This window comes from Oenanthe melanoleuca, chromosome 1A (assembly GCF_029582105.1).
Source record: "Oenanthe melanoleuca isolate GR-GAL-2019-014 chromosome 1A, OMel1.0, whole genome shotgun sequence".
Lineage (NCBI taxonomy): Eukaryota > Metazoa > Chordata > Aves > Passeriformes > Muscicapidae > Oenanthe > Oenanthe melanoleuca.
The window spans coordinates 609,567-631,533 of NC_079334.1; the positions used below are offsets into that span (position 1 = coordinate 609,567).

The 21,967-nt window shown below is 44.1% G+C and overlaps 1 protein-coding gene across 1 annotated transcript in view; it reads right to left on the minus strand.

Annotated features, from left to right (window-relative positions):
• Positions 1–20,118, minus strand: part of PLEKHA5 (pleckstrin homology domain containing A5) — a 142,363-nt gene extending 122,245 nt beyond the window's left edge. Inside the window, 3 exon segments of the mRNA XM_056511691.1 lie at positions 15,798–15,855; positions 19,724–19,800; positions 19,956–20,118. Coding sequence (XP_056367666.1) covers positions 15,798–15,855; positions 19,724–19,800; positions 19,956–20,044 — 224 coding nt within the window. The 5' untranslated portion in view covers positions 20,045–20,118.
• Positions 20,119–21,967: the final 1,849 nt, after the last annotated feature.

Below are 21,967 nucleotides of genomic sequence, written 5' to 3' on the forward strand. Positions count from 1 at the left end.
CAGCCCACACCATCCCATCACACTTCCCACGAGTTCTCAGCCACTTTATGAATGACAGGAGCTCCTTTCAGACCTTTGGGACATCAGCCACAAGGGCCAGCTCTCCATCTGTGAAGCCTGGGACTTCTCTTAGTTGGAATACACAGCACATCCTGCCTTTCCAGCATTGCTGCTCTGCATCCCTGCTCTCTCCCCATCAGCCAGGTGTTCCAGGTATTATCAAACTCTGTGTCTCCAGCTCCATCACACCATTTTCCTGCCAAACCAGTACTACTTCAGCATAAAACTATGCTTGCATTTCTAGACATGCTGAACTGGAACAATATTATTTCAGATGTCAGGCCTTTACAGCAACATGACTTTTCCAGCTCAGTCTGTTTTCTCTGCACTGTGGATCAAGGCCACAGCTTCCCCTTCTTCTGCTAAATGAAAGTGATCAAATAGAATCCAAATATCAATAGATTGCATTTTTTTTCCTACCCTGAGGACATGCAATTCTGTCAATTCATAAGCTTAGCATCATGAAGATATCAAGTGAATTTGAGCCAGCAGTGCTGCCTTTCAAACAGGAAAAGGGAATCTTGCTAAAAAGAGCCAGAAATCCCTGCATGAAAAGGTCAGTGAAAAGCAGTGGCATTGTGACAAAAGAAAGCACACCTAAGAATCTAAAAGAATCATCTCCTTTTTACTTTCCAAATTAAATTATTAAAACCCTCACTCTCCTGAACAGCTTGGGACTCTCTAAGCACTAGAAATACCAATAAGGCAACAAATTGATATAGCTGCATGGAAAGTTGTTTTAAATGCATTCAGAGTGTTCTCACTCAAAGCACAAGAATATCCATTCAAGAAGCAACATTTGCTCCAAGTTTATTTCAGCAAAGTGGAAATAAAAGATTCAATTAAGATACTGGCTCAAAAGGAGACATAAAGAAGGAAAAAAAAAACTCAACCAACTTTTCCAACTTTGCAAAGTCATTACTAAAATTTAGGAGCTGGTGGCTCCATAAGCTGAAGTGACAGAAGAGCATCTATTATCTGCAGATTGCCTTTGTAGAGGCTCAAATCACATCAGGGAACCAAAAAAAAAAAAAAAAAAAAATACAAAGGCAAGCTGTTATTTAACTCAAAGTTAAATTTTAGTTTTAGTGCCCATTTCACAAAAATCTGTACCACAATTCACAACAGTTGGGATATATTTGCAAATCTTTCAAAGTCTGAAAGAACATGGAGTTCCTACTCCTCTGTACTGTGTGAATTCACCTTGACACATTTAGAGTGAGAGGGCAGTTTTCTTCCTAGTCATCTTAAATAAGAAACAGATTGTTATATTTTTTAAATTTATTTTTTAAAGAAACCAGTGGTAAAATCTGCAAAGAGGGGGATTTCACTGTCCAAGTCAGCACCTAAAGAATCAACACTACCTGTCAGCTAAAAAGAGAAAAGCCTTGAAAACAGTATTAACACTACACAGATGTGCTTTTTTTTTGTTATTATTTTAATTGTGAAAAGTCTCTCTCTCTAGGCAAATGAAAAAAAAAAAAAAAATCAATCAAGTAGTCACAATGAGCAAGTATATAAAGAGGAAACACCATTTACCAAAATAAATTCTCTAGAGAATGCCATTACACATCTCATAGTATTTTCTTTTAATGCTGACTACCTACACAGAGTAACCAAGAAAATATTTTAATTGCCCTCTAAGTTCATATTCTTCCACCTATTAATCTTGCACCACAAAGAAAACCTTTAATCTGTTTTAGTGGCAAAACGATCTCCGACAAGCAGATGGTTAATTTTGGTTAGATTAAAAAAAAATCCTTTAAAAGGGAGAGCTGAGCTATGTAAAATATTTAACATCAACCACTTCAGCTGCCTCAAAACAGGTTCCAGAGACACACAAACTTTTGATGAATTCACACTCCTCAGTTCATCTGCTGCCAAGACAGGTCATATCATGAAAACACTGCTCAAAGGAAGCAGCTCCTGTCTGTGAATTCCTGCCCTAATTTCATGTAGGGTGCTCATCACTCTCTCCTCACTGCCAGGACTGCACATCAATCCCATCCTGAGTGTCTGAAGAAATAATCTCTCTTGTAGGTATCTTCTTTGCTCCATTAAAGGTTTTATTTTGAGGAAATGTGTCCATTCAGAGGGATGCTGCCCCTTCCTATTTACCTCTATAAATCACAGAGTATTTACATCTCTACAGTTACACATCAGCCCTTGCTCTGCACCATTCTCTTTTTTTGGGACCTGCACCTCCTCAGCTTTACATGGGTCAGGTTTCCCCAGATTATCACCCTGGCCAGTACCACACCACAGCTGAATCATACCAAAAGTCAGAGCACTGCCAGAGGAGTACAGCAAATCCCTGAAAACACAACCCCAGCTTCACAGATCACTCCACACACAGTGTTTATATACTCTTCTTTACTGTGTCTCAAGCAGGTAAATATATATATATATAAATGTATTAAATATCCAAGTTCAGCTTGCAGGCTAGCAATGGTCTTAGATAATTCTTGGTGGTCCAAAGAACCACCAGAACAACAATCAGAAATAGCTCAGGGCAATGTCAGCAGACAGCTCCAGAACTAACATTTCCATGGTATTTTGTACAGAACAAAACTCTGGCTGCACAGCATGAAAAGCTGAGATGCTTTGAAAAGTGAACAAACATGAGCAGTGGTTTTGTATGCAAATTAAAAAAAAAATAAAAAATCAAGTGCTTAAAAACATAATAAACCCAAGTTGCTAAATTATGAAAATGTATTATGAAATTGCATTTTTTTCCATTCCCACCTCTTTTATTTGAATGCTGAGTGCTAAGAATGTACCATTATGTGGAATTTAGTCAGGCAATATTTTTTGTTTTACCATTTCAATACATAACTTGGAAAGCAACCAGTGAAGTAGCACAATTTATCTCTAAAAATAAGACCAGAGATTTCAGTGGCTCTTGATTATGTTTTCCTTACAAGGATCCTCTGCAGAAAAGCACAAGTTTCAGTTTAGAGCCCTGATAATTAGTGCCTGTGGGAATAAAGCAAATTATTTTTTTCCACAGCAACATAATTTCCTGTAACTTTAATTCCTCCAGGATGATATTGCAGTGGTTGCTCAGACACAAGATTTTACAGTCTATGGTGTGAGAGGGATTTGGAACAATTATCTGTGCTCAGCTTAACTCCCCCATCTAAAAAGAAAAATAAAAAGTTAGGTTTAGAGTTATTAAAAAACTGTATATGAAGAAAGAGCATTTGCCAATAATTTTAGGGATGCTAGTGAATTCCTCTGCTTTAGGGTCAATTATTGAAGGTGACAAAATCTGTCACCTGGAGCAGGAGTGCTGCAGCATGAGAACCTGCTGCCCAAATCTGAGATCTGTTCCACTGAGCAGGAAAAGCCCAAGCTGCAGACAAACTGCTGGAGTGCAGGTGTCAGAGCTGCACCAAGGACAGCACCTTCCCTGCTGAAATTAAAAACAGATATCAGCACTTTTCCTGGTTTTAATGATGCACAGGGATGCTGTGTTTAATCACCACCAGGAAGAATCATTAAACACTTCAATAAAAGCTTCTAAAAGAGACCAGTGTTCTACTTGACTGGAAAAAAAAAAAAACCTAAAACCAACCCAAACAAACCCTACATTCCTAATCTCAGCTGACAATATTGGCTCTGTCCCCAAACAAATGCTGGGGTTACAGAATTGGAGCAGCAGCATCAGTGATGCAGGGAGGAGCTGAATGGAGATGCTGGAGTCACCCAGGCAGCTCAAATCCCAAACCAGAGCCAGCCCAGAGGTGAATGAGGCATTACTGGGGTTTGCAGCACCTCACTGCCAGGAATTCTGCAGCATTGATGCAAAGTGTTGTGCAAAACAACCAAAAAACAAACAAGCCCCACAGACCTCCTGCAATCCTGCTGTGAAATCCACAGAACTTTCAGATGGACTCTGGGAATTACCAGCACAGCTTTACATAAACAACAGCAAAAAAACACACACACACATTTTTTCATAAAGTACCAAAAATAGCTTTTCAATTTTATTTATAAGAAGGAAGAGAACTGATAGATGAGCTGATCCTACTCCTTCACAGCCTGAGTTCTACTTGAGTATTTTAAGCAATGGCCTTCCAGCACAGGTGCTCATGCTTTTCATTTTCAGAGAGAAAAGGTATGAAATGTTCATCTCCCAAGTCAATTATTTCTAGTAAAAAATGCTGTCCAGTGGCACAAAACTAAGTGTTAATAAAGCTGTTCAAGGAATGCATTTCAGTGCTATTCTTGAAAGACAGTTTTACACTCCATAATACATTCATCTTTGCTTCAGAATATTTCTTAATGTGTTCATTTGAACTTAACATTACTTTGCTTACATGACAGCTACTAATGCTTTTCATTTTCAATTCTGTTTTATTCTCTGTTCAGAACTGTAGTTTTTCATCAATACCTCTAACAGTTATTTTCAATATCCACTTTAATCCACTGAGAAAATCAAAGTGTAGCATTCAACAACCAAATATTCCTTCATCTGAGTATCATGAAGCCTCCCAGACTAAACCACAAAACATTACCAGGAACAAAACAGAAACATTGTGAAGCATCAGAGCCTTATCTAATGACCACAACACTATTTATCTCCTCACAAAACTAAAACAGCTTTGATTTACAAAAGAAAGCAAAAATTCCCTGACCACAAGTTTTATTTTTCTGTTGTCATTTCACAGTGACACAATTTCTGTTGTCACTACCACGACATCTCAGAGACCATGGTGTGGCCAACAGAAAAAGCCAAAGAACAACTCAAAACTCAACCCCTGGGATCTCTATTAACATTCAGAGGTTTTTTCTCACAATTCCATCAATAGGATGGTTCTCCCCCAAACCAGCAGCAGCCAGTGTTTCACAGGCAGCAGTGACCTGCAGATTGTCCCTGCACTGCCAGCAGCCCTGCAGAGCAAAACCCCTGCAGCCCTGGCAGCCTCCAGTCCCTGCAGAACCAGAAGTGCTGGTCCCTGGCTGCACACAGATGCAAGCTATTCAAACCATCCCATGGCAAATTAAAGAGCATCACTGATCTGAGGCAATCACAGGGAGCAATCCTCCCTCCAAAGAATGAGCAGCAGGGCCTTTGAAGCACAGCAGAAAGTCATCAAGGCAATTTGCTTTTCCTCTGCCCTGGGAGTTTACCCCTGTCCAGAAAGGGAGGAGGGAAGGAGGTGAGGGGAAACACAGAGAAATTGGTGGGCTGAAGGTTTTATCTGCTATTTACAGCAACAGTTGAATGTTTAAGTGTCACTGTATTGAATGTGTTGCAGGAGAGAATGCACACACATACTCTTCCTCACTTTTAGAAATAAATCAAGTCATCTAATCCATCAGCATACACAGAGGTTTCTAAACACATCTGTTATTTACCACCATTCTATGAGCAGTCCCTAATGCACTCTCTTACTTTAGAGAAAAAAAAGTCATCTTAATAAAAGTAAAAAAAAAAAACAAAAAAAAAAAAATGTAAAGCTTAATATATAATTCACAGTCTTGACTTTTCAACATCTAGCAGTGTATCCTGAGCAGGTTTTAATTCTGGCTGAACAGCAGAAAATCCTGCAGGGTTCATTTCAGGCTGCAGGCATCTGACAGTGCCCTGACCTGGCAGTATTTACATTCCCCTTAGGAAAATCTGGCATGCAGTCCAACTGGGGAAGATCATGTCTAACACTGCTTCAGCTACCAGGGCTACAAGCAAGCAGAGGAACAGTGAAAATAGCAGGGGGAACAATAAGGGCACGTACACAGAAATAAAATTAAAAGAAAGAGAAGGAGAAGGTCAAACAGCAGAAGAAAAGAACTGAAGAGACAAAGACTTGGAGACAGTTGTTTTTCTTACATAAATAAATCCTTTTTTTTTTTTCCCAAACCAGTGGTGCAGAGAGGCTTTCAGACTACTAAAAACCCAAATTACTTCATCTCAAGGAAAATAAACTGATCAGAAGACTTGAAATGTTTGCCTCTGATCAAAACAAATTAACAGCTGCCAACTGCAGCTTTGTCTGCAACTGTGTTTGATTTTTTTGTTGTGGTTGACAAATGTCAAATTCAGACAGAAAAAACCCCAAACCATAAAATCCTTCTGACCATTCCCCCTACACCCCTAATGGAGACACTTGGTGAACCCAGCTGCTAAATCAAATCCAAAACCTATTCACCTCCACTCATTACAATTTAGGTCCCTACTGCTGCAAAGAAATTAGGCAGGAACACAAGAGCCAATTTGCCACAAATTCTACTCCAGTTTTTCTTAGATGTGCTTAACCCATCTTCAAACAAGCAAAAAAAAAATTTGTTTGTTCTTTACAGCAACATAATCTCCTCTATGGCAGGCCTGGTGAAAGTGTGTGAGACACACAGGCTCTGAACCAGTGCCAGATTCATTTCTCCACCTCCTTGAAAAAACAAATAAAAGCCTTAAGTTACCAGAACTTCTTTTAAAACCCTGTTTCCAATTGCACAAGGCAGTTTTTCAAGGAAAACAATAAAAGTGAGAGCTCTTGCCTAAGTTAATGATTGCAATACTTGACAGAAAGGTTGGTACTCCAATCCTCATTAAAAGTTTGAGAAGTCTCTGCCTGCACTAATGACTTAAAAACAGCATCTCTACAAGTCAGAAAGAAAAAAACAAGTTCATTACTGAGCAGAAGATTTCCTCCCCCTGCCATTTAAAACCAGGATGGTGATAATTCCTCAGCCTGGTGCTCTGAAATCACCAAGGGCTGTGACACCCAGCAAACCCCCCAGAGCCTGACAGGACATCAGCACTTCCATCACCAGAACCTTTCCTACTGATGTCTCACCCCTGGCTCTTTCCCAGCAAGCTGCAAGATTTTCAAGGAACCTGCACATCTGAACTCAGGAATGTTTTGAGGCAGCAGACATCCAAACAAAGGACTCTAATGATCAGGATAAAAAGCTGGCATTTGGATTGCTGCATTTGATAGCACTTTCTGTTGTTCTGAGCAGCAAAAATGAGCAATCAGAGCAGAAATCCCGAATTTCTTGTCAGACAGGTTTGGCACTCTCACCTGAAGATGGATCAAAACCACAGAGTGAGCTCAATTCTGGAGCACACTGCAAAGTGTGCAGCTCAGGATGCAAGAACAAAGAACCTTCAGGAAAAGGTTGAGAATAAAGAACCTTCAGGAAAAAGTTAAGATTTGTATTCCGTGTTGAAAGTGAAGCAAAATGCAAATGTCCCAGGTAAGAAATTTGGGGGTGGGTAGGTAGAAGAGGCATAAAGAACAATTTCTGTGTTCTGTTTATCTACATATAAATGTAATATAGAAACACTAGTGTAACAGGAAGACCAGAAGAATGCCCTTTCATTAAATCTGCATTTAAATAGAAGCCACTTTGCCATACTACTAGGCATCACTCATCTAAATAATTCTAAAATGTCACCTTTTATGCTCTTTGCTATGCAATATCTTCAGCTAGAAAAGTAGGCAGATTTAATGGTTTTGTTGTCAGTTTATCTGCTCTTAAGAACAAAAAACTTTCCTTAAGCCCTCCTCTTTGTGGCACTCACTACAGAGAAACTTTAAACCTGGGAAATTTTTTAATTCAGTTTACAGGGAAAAAACCCTTTCATTTAGTTGTTGGATTGTCAGGCAGACAGGAGCTGCAGATAAAGAAACCAAGGCTCAGTACAGAGGAATTAAAGCACCTTTTGCAGCAGGGTTAGCACAATTCCCACCTTCCCTGCCCAGGGCACTGCAGGACAAGGTCAGTCCCACCTGTCTGAGCCAGGGCATCCTCAGTCACCTGCTCCTCCAAATTCTGCTGGAGGGAGAGCTCAGGCTTCAATTAAACCAGTTAAAAAATATCAATGCAAAAGTGAAACAATTTTAACTCTGCTGATACCACAAAGAAGATTGATCAATCAGCAGAAGCTGAAATGTCATTAAATAAATAAAAAAAATAAATTAGTAACATTTGTGTGTGCTTTAACAACTGCAAATATTTCAGTGTGTCAGAGCAGGTAAGCACTGAGCCCCACATCCAGCAGAGGAGAGATGAGTTTGTGCCACAAGAGAGATGCCAGATCAGAACAGATGATATGAATATCTAGTGAGGCTTAGCTTGCATCATTCCTCTGATTAAAATTCATCATTCAAATGAGCACTTGATCTTACAACACTGATTGCTCAAACATGTAGTTTTTGCATGCAAACATGTTTGTAACTTTCTTTTTCAACCTTGGCATCAAACCTTACAAAAGAGTTTTCTATTTATCTAGAGGATTTTCCTTGTACATCAAAATGTACAAAAGTAACTCTATAAAATGGTGTGAACAACATCTAAAATCCACAATAAAACACTCCACTCCAGTTTTAGCCATCAGGAAACCAAGTTACCCTTTTAGGCATTCAAGTAAATCAGACTGAAAGATTTTCTTCTTCACTGGAAGCATTTGAGAGCACCATGTGTTTATTCTTGGTTTTATTTATTATTGTGTTTATTCTTGTTGCTCACAAAATTTTATTTCAAAGAGAGATTTCTGTCCTTTTTATAAACCAAGTTCATTGAAGAATTTCAAAGATTATACACCACATGTTTTTACTCATCTCAAAAACAGATCCTCAAAAATTATAAACATTACAGACATTGGTCAGGAGCTGCATAATCTGCAGGATTTAATAAAAAAATAGGGAATTAAAAAAAAATCTGAAGTGACAGAATTTTGCTAGTAGTACAGCTCAGAACAAAATCCAAAGCTGTATTTTTGCAGATTTGTGCAATCACAGTATCCTGCTTATTCAGTGAGCAGCAAAGATGATAAAAGCTTCCAGGAAATACTGGAAGGGAAAGATGGCAGAGATGGCATTTGAAATTTTTTGCTTTGAAACACCTTTTCCTACCAGGACCTCTCCTGGTCTCACACCAAAACATTTCCAGTTAATAAAGCTCAAAATCTGTTTTTAAAACACTTGTTTCTATTAAACATGACTTGTAATAGATTCTGGGAGAAGAAAAAGCAGGGAGTCAATTTTAAAGGCTGGGTTGCTTGGCAATACAGCTCTCCATACAAATAATTGTTCTTACTAAATCTCAGTGGAGAAATCCATGAAGAATACATTTGTGGAGCCTCCTGAATATGCAGGTGTCTTTTTAATTGTTTATATAAAGCTCCAAGATAATCACAGGCCACACAGACACTGAAAATACTGTCTTAAAAGCCTTTTTTCTTCCCATCCCATAGATTTCAAACAAGCATTCAGTTGAAGTTTCATACTCTGGAGCAGAAATTCAACTCCACAACAACCATTTACCCAGTCCCAGCCAGCACTGGGAGCAGTTTTACTGGGGTGCCTCTGCTGGCAAGACCCCATCCCCAAATTTCCATTCTGATGGTGGCTGCTCTTCCCCTCAGTGCCAGAGAACAGCTTCCCAACCCAATGGGAGAACTGGGAGGCATGGCATCTCCCCATTCCAAAGAGAAGGCAGAGAGTTGAAATTCAGGTATTTACTTACTGACAGCACAGTCAGGGCTCTGGATTCCTGCTGCAGCCCCAGCAGAGCCTCTCCCCTCTCACACAGAACTGAGAATGAACTGCACTGCCAGCCCAGGGCACCCCAGCTCTCATCAGATGGAGTGCATTAGAATAAGAGCTGGGGGAACATAAACATGTGCAGGAAAAACAGGCTTGGTGTAACACCACAACAGACACCAGGTCTGATCAGCACAACACAACTCTGGCAGACCACAGGGATAAAAAAAAAATAAATAAATAAAAAATAAAGTGGGTGCAGCTCCTTTAAAGCAAAAGCAGAACATGAAAGGCACCAGGTAAACTGTGAAGCTGTACAAGTTCTGCAGCTGTACAAGGAGTAGCTCCTCTGCTGCTTCACAAGGGACCTGCCTGCCAGGTGGGGAGTTTTTGGAAATGTCCCTCAGCTCCAGGTGCTGCAGGACATGGGTACAAGACAGGGAAAAGGAAAAGAACCTGTGCAGCACCCAGACACAACAGCAAGATGAAATACTGCTGTGTGCCCCTGAATCATTCTTAAGGAGGCACATCAATTATCTTTTTTTGCAAAGAAGGGAAGGTTTGGGGGGGAAAAAAAAAAGTACCATTGTATTTATTAAACATTGCAGCAACCATGCACAGGAAAGTTTTGATTGATGAGCATTTCCTTTGCTTTTTCCCATCCTTCCCACATGGTGAATACCAAAAATGAAAGAAATGCAAGAATTCACTTCACTTCACTGCATCCACTTTGTACTATTAGTACTTCATCACCAAAGATGACCAAAGCCAGGGAAAAGATTTTCCACTTCAAAAACAAAGACCTAAAGCTAGAGACCAATTTACTAACTTATTAACAAATATCAAAAAGTTTGAGTGTCTTCAATACCTTTCTCATGGACTTCAATATTTCATGTAACTACTTATATATAGGTATTTTTGTATTTTAAAATAATTATTCATTAATCCCTGCAAGTGTTGAAAAACTTGGTAATGATAAAAAAAAAAAAAAACAACCAAAAATCAGTAAGCTGCCTCATGCTTTCAAGTCTTTTTCAGTGAAACTGAAGCATTCAAGGTATTGCCCAATTTAGAAACACACTTGAGGAAAGAGACAGCTCCAAATACCAACCACAGACGTCACAGGCAGAAAGAGCCCTCAGGAGCACAGCAACTCTGACATCCACATTTGGTATTCCACATTTGGTATTCCCCCTGACTCTGGAACACCCTGAGCCAGGGATAATGCCCCTGTTTTACAGGGTGAGCTCTTCCCTCTGGGAGAAATCCCATTAAATGTGCTGGGAGGAAACCAGCTCACTCCTTTTCCTCCTGGGCACTGCTCCTTTCTGCCTGGTTTTCTCTCCACTCCTTCCCTCCTGCTCCCCCCTCCAAACCTCCTCCTGCACATCCAGCCAAAATCACTTTTTGGAAGCAGCCCCACCTCTCCTCTGCCCCACACCCATTTCTTCCTCAGCCCAGAGTCCTTCCACCTCCACACCCAGCTCCTGCTCTGAGTATTTTTGGTTCTTTGAAACACTGCAGTGGGAGAGAGAAGCAAATGTTGTGAAACAGATAATAAATGTGCAGGCAATTCCCAGAAAAGTTCTCCTCATCTCCACAGCTCTGCTCTCCACAAAAGGCACAGCAGAGCTTGTGGCCAAGTTCCAGCTCACCCATGCACCATTATTTGATCTACAGGTAAGAAAAAGAATTAGGTTTATTCTTCATTTTAGTAAAATAAAGGTTAGAGGTAACAAGAAAAGAACTAGGGAGGAACACTGCAATTCTTGGTCTTGGACAAAACCTGTTTGATCTATTTGTATTTTTCTCAAATTCCATTTTTCCTTTCAAGAAAGGGCTTTTTCTGCAAACACAACTGGTTGTTCTTTGATTTTCTGGAGAAGTCTCAGCTGAATGGGAAAGGATCTTTAGAATGCACATAAAAGACAAAGGCTCAAACCAAGGCTGAATTCTCAATGAGCACAGGTTTATTTTGGTAAACAACAGAAACTCAGAGCTGAAGGAGATCTTATCCCTTTTAATCACTTCATAAACTCTTCTTGCCTTCCCAATTTCCAAGCTCCATGTCTGCAATAAACAGAGCTGCACTGACAAGAGTCTCTAAAATCAAACAAAACTTCTATTTGAGCTCACCTCAGCTTTGGCCAGGCTTTGATTCAGCCAGCAACAATGAATGCAGAAAAAGGGAAACTTCAAGAGAAAACCCTAAAAATCAAACTTCAACCCTCTGAATTCTGTCAGCTTTCAAGAACTTTTGCAGTCAGCTTTTGTGCTGCCCAAAAAGTGTCAGTCCTACAGCAAAGTTAAGGGAAACCAAACTAACATCCAAATACTTAATAGTACTTCTGTGGGAGCCAGCCTACGTAGACTGATGAAAAATTCCACAAATAGCATCTCTGGATTAATTTCCAGAACAACCTTTTTTTTGTAAATTAGTAATTTAAATAACATAACCATTGCTTGAAAAGAAAAAAAAAAAAATACAAAAAATTGAACATATATTCAGAACCAGTGCAATGAGAACCAAAATGCAAGAAAAGTAAGCAAATGGCTGAGTTTTAGATCTTTGGGTCAGTCTAAGCAAGGATAAGGGCTTGTTAAGCACATGCATAAATGCATACATATTTATGTAATTTATGTGGTATTTATGAAGTCATCACAAAATACTAAAAACATCAAGCAGGAAATCCTCAATGACCTTGCTAGGTGAGCAGTCTGAGGCTCTGAGTATATTTTCTCTAGTGAGGAGTATCATAATGGGATTGTCCCATGGGGTCCTTCTCCTTAGGCACTTATAAATAAATAACTTGGCTCCCCACCATCCAGTTCAGATGTGTTTTGGGGATAAAGCTCTGAACTTTCCAGAGCTCATGAGTCAACAATACACTCAGCATAAGTACCCAGTCCAGTGAAGGACCCTAAGCAGGACAAAAGAAAAATATCAAGTTGGCTGCACCAATTTCCAAGCCTCAGGAGTTATATTTCATAATACAGAATAATTCAGAATAATTAATTCAGAATGATAATACAGAAGTTTCAATACTTAACTGAAAATAACAAATGTTATAATTGAATGTATCAGTTGTACAGTCAAGGGCCCCACATTCTGATTAAAAGTTTAGCTGTATAAAACCAAACCAAGCATTACTTCAAAGTTTGCAGCTAGAGCTCCCACCAAGTGCCAGGGAAGGGCTGTCTGTGCACAGGTCTAATGCAAAGCAAACCAACCCAGATTTTCTCACTCTGAGAGAGACAAAACCCCTAAACAATGAGATCCCTCTCCCAGAACAACCCAAGGTACCAGGCATTGCACATTTTTAACTCCAAACAGCAAATGACACCTTTTGTCATTCGTGTTTACCAGAGGTGAGGAGAGTGTGGGGAAATGATTCTGCCATTAGCAAATACTCCACTACTCAAAAAACCCCACCACAAATAACGTGTAAAGTCCTGGCTAGCATCAGCTTACTCAGACAACCCTGCACCAAAGGAAAACCACAGTGTGCAAAGGGAACAACTCCTCATCTGAGCCTCTTTTAGTGCATCTTTCCACCTCAAAACTAGAACAAATTCAGTGCCATGGGAGAGGAAAAAAAAGTGTAAAATAGTCACCATTTGGTATTTACTTATTCTGAAACCGAGTGCACACATCCCAAGAAAAATACAGTGTCCTTTAAAAATAATCACATTTCAAGCAGTCTGCATACTGAGTCATTTGTTTGAAATGCCAGTCCAAGGAATGCTAAGATTCAGCTGATTATCTCCTCGACATTATCCCAATTTGATTATACAGTGTTTACTACATCAAAGCCAAAAAAAGCACAGTAATAGATTCAGCAACACACCCACTTGGAACACTGAAGACCTATTATTAAAGAACCAGAAGAATAATTTTCAAAAGGTTTTTATTTTCAAACACAGTCTAGCATAAGATCTTACCATAAAGGAAGGTTGTTAAACATTTCTAGCCAACCCACATATTTGAAGCTGTGCCTCAGAAGTTAGGTCAAATTATTTATGTGATCAGGAGACTTGACTGTCCTTGTCTAACTCTGACTGGACACACTGCAGGAATCCCACAGACAGGTTTCAGTGCTGAAGCACCAGGAGCATGACATTAACATTAATTTCCTTGTGACTTGGTAACTCACATGAAACACTATGGTTCTCTCAGGCCCAACCACAAACAAACTTGCCATATTTTCAGTTTGAACACAGCTCTAATGCTGCAATTGACACAACAAACACTAATATTCAGCAGATCAGTCCACACAAACCAGCAGGTTATGGTTAAAAATCCACATGTGGGGATCAGCAGCCCGTGCCGTCTGCCCCCATGCAGAATCCCCAGAGCAGTTAAAATTCAGACAACCAGAATTATTATAATTAACACATCAGCTGGGGTTACAGTGCCCAGGATCAGTGATTATAACACTGTCACCCTGTCCAAGTCAGCTCTCACATCCTCCAGCAGCAGCAGGGCTGAATGAGACAGCTTTAAAGGAGAAGCTCCCCCTGGGCAGGAATTCAAATTCAGCCCCAGACACTGCACAACAAACCAGTATTAACTCAGGATGCCAGACTGGTCAGACCGTGCTGCCCTCCCACATCTACCAGATCACACAGGGGTTTGTGCAACATCCTTCCAAAGGCAGCACAGCTCCAAAACACAAACAGCACAAAATTTTGTGCTGCCTGTCAGCAGAACAGCTCCAGGCACATCCTCACAGCGAGGGTAACACCTTGAGCACAAGACCTTGGGAGGACCAGGGCACACAAACCACCTCACCAAGAGTGTCCAGAAGAGCATCAGTCTCTCTACAACAGCTGCTCACACACTTGTTTATTCCAGGAAAGCCCAAGTTGCTATTTTCCAGTTGCTACAGCTGGCCAGCACACTGCTCACAGGCTTATTCCACAAGAAAAGGCTCCATCTCAAACTCCAGAAGATTTTTTTTTGTATACACAATGTGCAAACACAGCTTTCTTTAATTCTCACTTGTCTTCATTTAACAATCTGAACACAACTCCAGAGGTGAAATTCTTAATGGATCCTGGTGTATTTCTTGTCAGTTTTACACAGCTCTGCTGCAATGTAAATTGCAAGAAGGCAGAATAGAACAGAAAAACTAACATGTTGCTTACACATATTATGCCCTCCCAGACAGCACAGCACCTATTCTGGTCAGATTTTTTGGAGCATGCTACAGTATATGTTTTTCAACTTTGTTTAGGACCAAATCAAATACACTCATTTAAAATAAACCACAAAACAGACATGTAACATCCACCTCACACTGTCTGCAGAAGCCCTGAGCTCAACACTACAACATAGAAAAAACCTGCCTGCAGCCCATAAACCCTATCTGTAACCTCCACTCATAAAAGTCATCCCACTAATGACATTTTTAATTTAAAGACATCAACCCAAACACACAGTGCAATGAGCAAAAACTCCTGAATGAATTCAGAAAAACCTGTGAATTGTTAAAGAGAAGGAAAAGAAGCATATTAACCAAATATACACAGGTGCCACTGAAAAATTTTCCAGATAAGGATGGTCTGCCTATCTGGAGAGGAAAAGCTTGTAAGAAGTTTGTAGAGATCCAACCAATACACCCTTCTTCTACACAAGAGCCTGATTTTCATGTGTCTTATCCAAAAAGACAATACACCAGCAAGGCTACCACAGTGAATGTGCTCCTCAAAACATAATAAAACTATACCAAAAAAAAAAAAAAAAAAAAAAAAAGAAGGAAATCAATGCTAGAAGCAGAAGGGCTGCAAAGAAAATGGCCAAATTAAACCTTCAGTGTGGCTTTAAACAATATAATTAGAGAACAGAGCTGAAACCAAGACTCTTCTCCCAGTGATGAAGTAAGACCTTGACTTAGTGAAAGCATTTATGGCACAAGAGAGCACACACAAAAATGTCAAGTAGACAGACAAATTTAAGGTATTCTTGGCTTGCAAGGACATTTGTTGCTAGATGGTTACATTCACAGCAGAAACTGCATTTGAATCTGCATCCTCAAACAGCTTAAATTAACACAAAAAGTCAAGGAATTTATTTAGCTGTGAATTCAGTAAACAGAGGATTACACACCCTATGACAAATGGAAATGCTCCTTTTGGATTTACAGCACAACAGTCAAGTCCAGTTTGGAACATGTTCAAAATTACAGCGACACTGAGACAAACTAATTGCAAATTATAGTTTTGTGACAAACATTCACTTACTTGACATAATATCTTGCACCTTCAAAAGTATATGCTTCCTCCCAACCCGTGGGTAAGTCTGGAAAAGAAGCAGCAAAACATTCCAATTAGCTTTGGAGATGATGCTGGCCATACTGGGGTGCTCCCAGCACCAAGGCAGGCAGGACTGGCTCTGGTTCCACCTCTAGTCCCACAAACAAGGCTGACTCACCAGGCTGAGTGTGAATCCTGAGAGCCAAGAGAAGCTACATGCCCACATCTCATTGGGGTTTCTCCTCAAATAATAAGGATGGTTTAAGTGTGCCCTTGTTTAATGTTCCTTCCTCTGCCCAGCAGCAGCATCAGGTTACCTGGCAGCAGGGATCTGAACAAAAACCCACCCAGCTGAGCTACATGCAAGTCACAAGCTCCTGGAGAGGCAATTTCAACCACTCCACCCAGCATCAGCATCATTCCACCACTGCTGGGACCAACAAGTGTTCCTGCAGTGTTTACAACTCTCCTGCGTTCCACATGAAAATCCTTTTCCATGTAAATCTAGTGGAGGGTGTGGGCACATCTCTTCCTTTCATCACTCTTAAGAGTCAGGAGTCCAGATATAAAAACCCCATACCACTAAAGGTCAGAATTTCTCAAGCAAGTTTCCTGGTGTGATGGAAGCTCTGGAGATGTTGGGCACCTCCATGCAGCACTACCCGTGTCAATGGATATGCAGCACTCTCTCATTGAATTATAAAAGCAAGAATGCATTCCTAAAGAAAAAAAAAAAATCATTCTGGGTTATGTGGTGGCTTTTATCCCCCTCATTACTTATTTGCTCTGGCTGCTTTTTTTATTCACCCCCATCTTCTGCAGAACAAGAATCAAGGTGTCTTTTGATAATGGCACAGGGCAAAGTACAGCAAACAGGAAGTGTCTCCACCAGAAGTATTTATGGCTCCTACCAGAACTTTGCAAAAATACCCTTTCAGTGCTGAATAGCTCAAAGAATAAAAAGCACTTTAGTTCATAATGGAGGACAAAGCTTCCCTCACTGTCTAGAACATGCCTCACAGAATTATTCAACAGAGAGCTTTACAATAATATACACCTGCAGAAGAAGTGCCATTCACTCAAAAACTGTTTAAGAGAAGAAAGTATTTGAACATATTTTGGCTAGGTTCCAAAACAGTGGTCAGAGCAAAAGAAGAGAGAAACCCCGGAGTAATTCTGTTTGTTTGTATCTAAGTATGGAGAAATTCACTAACATATCATGTAACATACACATGAATGAGGAAAACGACAGGAAAAGATTTGGGTTTAGACACTTCAGTATCTGAATGATAAATTATGGTCAATGTAACCAAGGTCATGCCTCAGCCTTTTGTCCAGAAACAAGTTTAATTTACTTGACGATAACTCTGCTCTGCTACACACAATACTCCAGATACTCAAAAGCCAACTGCATTTCCTTTAGGAGGCACTTAACAGCAGAAACAAATGAGACACTCGGGAAACTGCTGGGAAATCATCATCAGTCAACACAGACAGTGGGAAGAGTTTAAAAAAAGAATTAATACTCAGCTAATGGCAGTGTAGAACAAGAAAAGCACTTCACACACATCTGCCCCCTTGCATACTGCTGTAGATGAAGGCCACTTTCTCCATCTGAGCACTGAGAGCAGCAGCAAGAGGAGCCTGATAGCAATCAGCAGCTCTATTTCCCAGCATTAAATGACTTCTTACAAACAACAGAACCTCCAAATCAACCTGCAGGGTTCGATCAGCCAGAAACCTGTGGTTTTTAAACTATTCCCAACTCAAAAAAAAAACCAAAACAGAAAAAAACAAAACAAAACAAATAAAAGAAAGGCTGCCCACAGTTTTCTCAAAGGCTGCTTCTGATTCCTTAATGCACATGTATTAACCAAACACAAAACGCAAATAATCTGCTACGGGCCGATTCACTTGCAGATCATTTCCCCGTGATTATCCGAGTGCTAGCACACAGGAAAACAACTGCACGTCTTGCTACACTGCACCACCTCCCAGCGGCACATGCAGCCCGTGTGCAATTCCAGCACAGGAGTTCTGGGGCTCCAGCCTGCTGCAAACCCTCCTCCAGCACCTCCTGCTGCTGCTTCTCCACAGCGGAACAAACAGCAGAAGCAGGGGCTCGATCCCACCCTCCAAGTTATTCCTCATGTTCCCAGTCCCTTTCCCTCCCACCTATTCCACCTCTCCCAGTCACTTGGAAACACACAGGCTGCCAGCCCAGGTGGGAGAGCAGGGAGGAAGAGGGTTTCTAGGTGACTAGTGAAATGGGCTTTACATTTCCAGCACACCTGTGGTGTTACAGACAGAAACGCTGCTGGGAACAGCACGAGCAGTGCTGCTCAGGGAGGATGCTGTGCAGGGGGATAACCGCGGCGGGCACGGAGAGAGAGACAGGTCTGGAATGGAAACAGCCCGGCAGGGTGACACGGGGCGAGGGAGAGCACGGACACACAGACACACTGCACGGACAGACACAGTGCACGGACAGACAGACACACTGCACACACACTGCACACACACTGCACAGACACACTGCACGGACAGACACACTGCACGGACAGACAGACACACTGCACAGACAGACACAGTGCACGGACAGACACACTGCACGGACAGACACACTGCACGGACAGACAGACACACTGCACGGACAGACAGACTGCACACACACTGCACACACACTGCACAGACACACTGCACGGACAGACACACTGCACGGACAGACACACTGCACGGACAGACACAGTGCACGGACAGACAGACACACTGCACGGACAGACACACTGCACGGACAGACACACTGCACACACACTGCACAGACACTGCACAGACACACTGCACAGACAGACACACTGCACAGACACTGCACGGACAGACAGACACACTGCACAGACAGACACACTGCACGGACAGACACAGTGCACGGACAGACAGACACACTGCACGGACAGACACACTGCACGGACAGACACACTGCACACACACTGCACAGACACTGCACAGACACACTGCACAGACAGACACACTGCACAGACACTGCACGGACAGACAGACACACTGCACAGACAGACACACTGCACGGACAGACACAGTGCACGGACAGACAGACACACTGCACGGACAGACACACTGCACGGACAGACACACTGCACACACACTGCACAGACACTGCACAGACACACTGCACAGACAGACACACTGCACAGACACTGCACGGACAGACAGACACACTGCACAGACAGACACACTGCACGGACAGACACAGTGCACGGACAGACAGACACACTGTGCACACACTGCACAGACACTGCACAGACACACTGCACAGACAGACACACTGCACAGACAGACACAGTGCACACACACTGCACACACACTGCACAGACAGACACACTGCACACACACTGCACGGACAGACAGACACACTGCACGGACAGACACACCGACAGGCACAGCTCGGGGGCACAGAGCAGGCGCTCGCAGAAAGGCTGGACACGCAGGGGCTGCAGCGACTGTCCCGGGGGAGCCGGGGGGACCCGGGGATGCGGGCACGGCACGGCACGGCCGGGGATGCGGGCAGGGATGGGGGATCCGACAGGCATAGGGGATCTGGGCAGGGATGGAGGTTCCAGGCAGGGATGGGGGGCTCCGGGCAGGGATGGGGGCTCCAGACAGGGTCGGGGGATCCGGGCAGGGATGGGGGATCCGGGCAGGGATGGGGGATCCCGGCAGGGACGGGTGTTCCAGGCAGGATTGGGGAATCCGGGCAGGATCGGGGGCTCCGGGCAGGATTGGGGGATCCGGGCAGGGATGGGGGCTCCAGACAGGGTCGGGGGATCCGGGCAGGGATGGGGGATCCGGGCAGGGATGGGGGTTCCAGGTAGGATCGAGGGATCCGGGCAGGGTCCTACCTGCGCTGCGGCGGTGCCCGGTGATCACGGCCTCGCCGGTGAGCGGGTGCAGCCAGGTCGTGCTCTTCGCCTCCTCGCTGCGGGGACGGACGGACAGACGGACAGACGGACAGACGGACAGACGGAGCGGGTCAGGCGGGGCAGCCCTGCCGCCCCCCTCGCCCCCTCCCCTCCCGTGGCCGTGCCCGCTCGCCCCTCCCGGCCCGCCCGCTCCCCTCCCGGCCCCGCTCACTTGATGAAGAAGACGCGGCCGCCCTGGCTGATGCCGTAACTCCAGGAGCCGGGCAGCGCCCGCAGCCGCTCCGCGCTCAGCTCCGCCATGGCCGGGCCGGGAGCGCGCCCGCGCGGGCACGAGCAGCCAGCAGCGAGCGCGGCCCCGCCAACGCCAACAGCGGGAGGGGAGAGCGGCGGGGCGGGATCGGGAGCGGGAGCGGGGAGGGATGGAGCGAGGGAGGGAGAGAGCGGCGGGGCGGGATCGGGAGCGGGAGGGACCGAGGGATGGAGCGAGGGAGGGAGAGAGCGGCGGGGCGGGATCGGGAGCGGGAGCGGGAGGGACCCAGGGAGGGAGCGAGGGAGGGAGAGAGCGGCGGGGCGGGATCGGGAGCGGGAGCGGGAGGGACCCAGGGAGGGAGGGAGGGAGGGAGGAAGAGGGATGGAGGGAGGGAGCTCCGGGGGCGGGATCGGGATCGGGGAGGGACCGAGGGATGGAGGGAGGGAGGGAGGGAGGGAGAGGGATGGAAGAACAGCCGGGGCGGGATCGGAGTGCGGGGAGGGACCCAGGGATGGATGGAGGGATGATGGAGGGATGGATGGATGGATGGAGGGATGGATGGATGGATGGATGGATGGATGGATGGATGGATGGATGGATGGATGGATGGATGGAGGAGCAGCCGGGATCCGGCCGGGCCGTCCCGCGGGAACGGGGCGGGATGCGGAGGGCGGAGGCAGCGGCGGGGCCGTGGCACGGACAGACGGACGGACAGACGGACGGAGCGAGCCGGGGCCCCGCTCGCTGCCAGCCCCGGGTGTCCCTGCCTGCACACAGGGAATGCGAACTTTGCTCCTGTCCCTCCCCGGGCTCTGCGCGTTGCTCGCATTTCTTTTGTCAAAGCCGAGCGCTCCGAGCAGAGACACGGCCGGGTTTGCCTGGTGCCGAAGGGAACCCGTCGTTCCTTCAGCCTGCTGTCTGTGCTTTGTGCCCCGGAGCGGCCCGGGCTCGGCAGGGATGCGTGTTTTCCGTGTTCGGCAGTAATCCGGGTAAAACCCAGGGCAGCGCCTCTGAAACCCGCTCCGTGTGCCGGGGTGCGGTTCAATTCACCTGGATGATCCGGCTGCATGTGCATCTATCCACACGCCCCTTCGAGATGAGTTACACATGACAAACGTAAATTGCTAAAGCTGTGCCCTGGCCATGGTATTTCCAAGAGAACCTCGCCTTGCAAAACCACTTCTGGAACAAGCACTAGGGCTGGGAAGTCTCGCAGCACTCCCGTGCCCACTAAACATTTGTCATTCACGGCTGACAGTGTTTTGCACAGGCAGATTTGCCCCTCTCCCATTCTGAACACCTTAGCAAAAATAAAATTGGACAGAGGAGCTGTTCTGTGGTTTGGTCCCCATCACACCATGTGGTCAAAACTTTAAACCCCTGCTGTCCCACACAAGATATTCCAGACACCAAGAGCAGTGAATGTGAGAAGATCTGGAGCTATCTTGAAGTAACTGGATGCAAGACAAGAATTCCTCCCTGTCCAGCAATACCTTTCATTTCCACTCAGCACTGACAGCACCTGAGATTTATAGACTACCAGAGAACAGTACTCTGGGGAAAACACAAGTTATTCTGTAAACAGTTCCATTCTCCCCTAAGAGCAAGAGCCCTTAGATGAGGAGTAAAGTGAGTAATGGATCTCCCTGTGAAGGGCTGTGGAAAGCTGCCTGGCAACAGCCAGGGGGGACTGTCTGCATTTTGGGCTCCTGAGGTGGTAGTGGTCATGTCCTAATATTTCCCCACACAGCCTAACTAAAGCACAGAGCAAGTGCTCTTCATCCCCAGAGCAGTGTTTTGCTTTTTTTTTTTTCCCCTAGCAGAGAAGTGCATGCAGCACAGCCAGGCTTATATTGGCCTAGATGCATAAATTAGGTATTTAGGTAGAATTTAGGTGCATAAATCCTGCCCAATCCCAGCATGTGTTTTGCCAAATGTTTTCCTCAGGCTTCTGCCAGCCCCTTGCTTTGCAG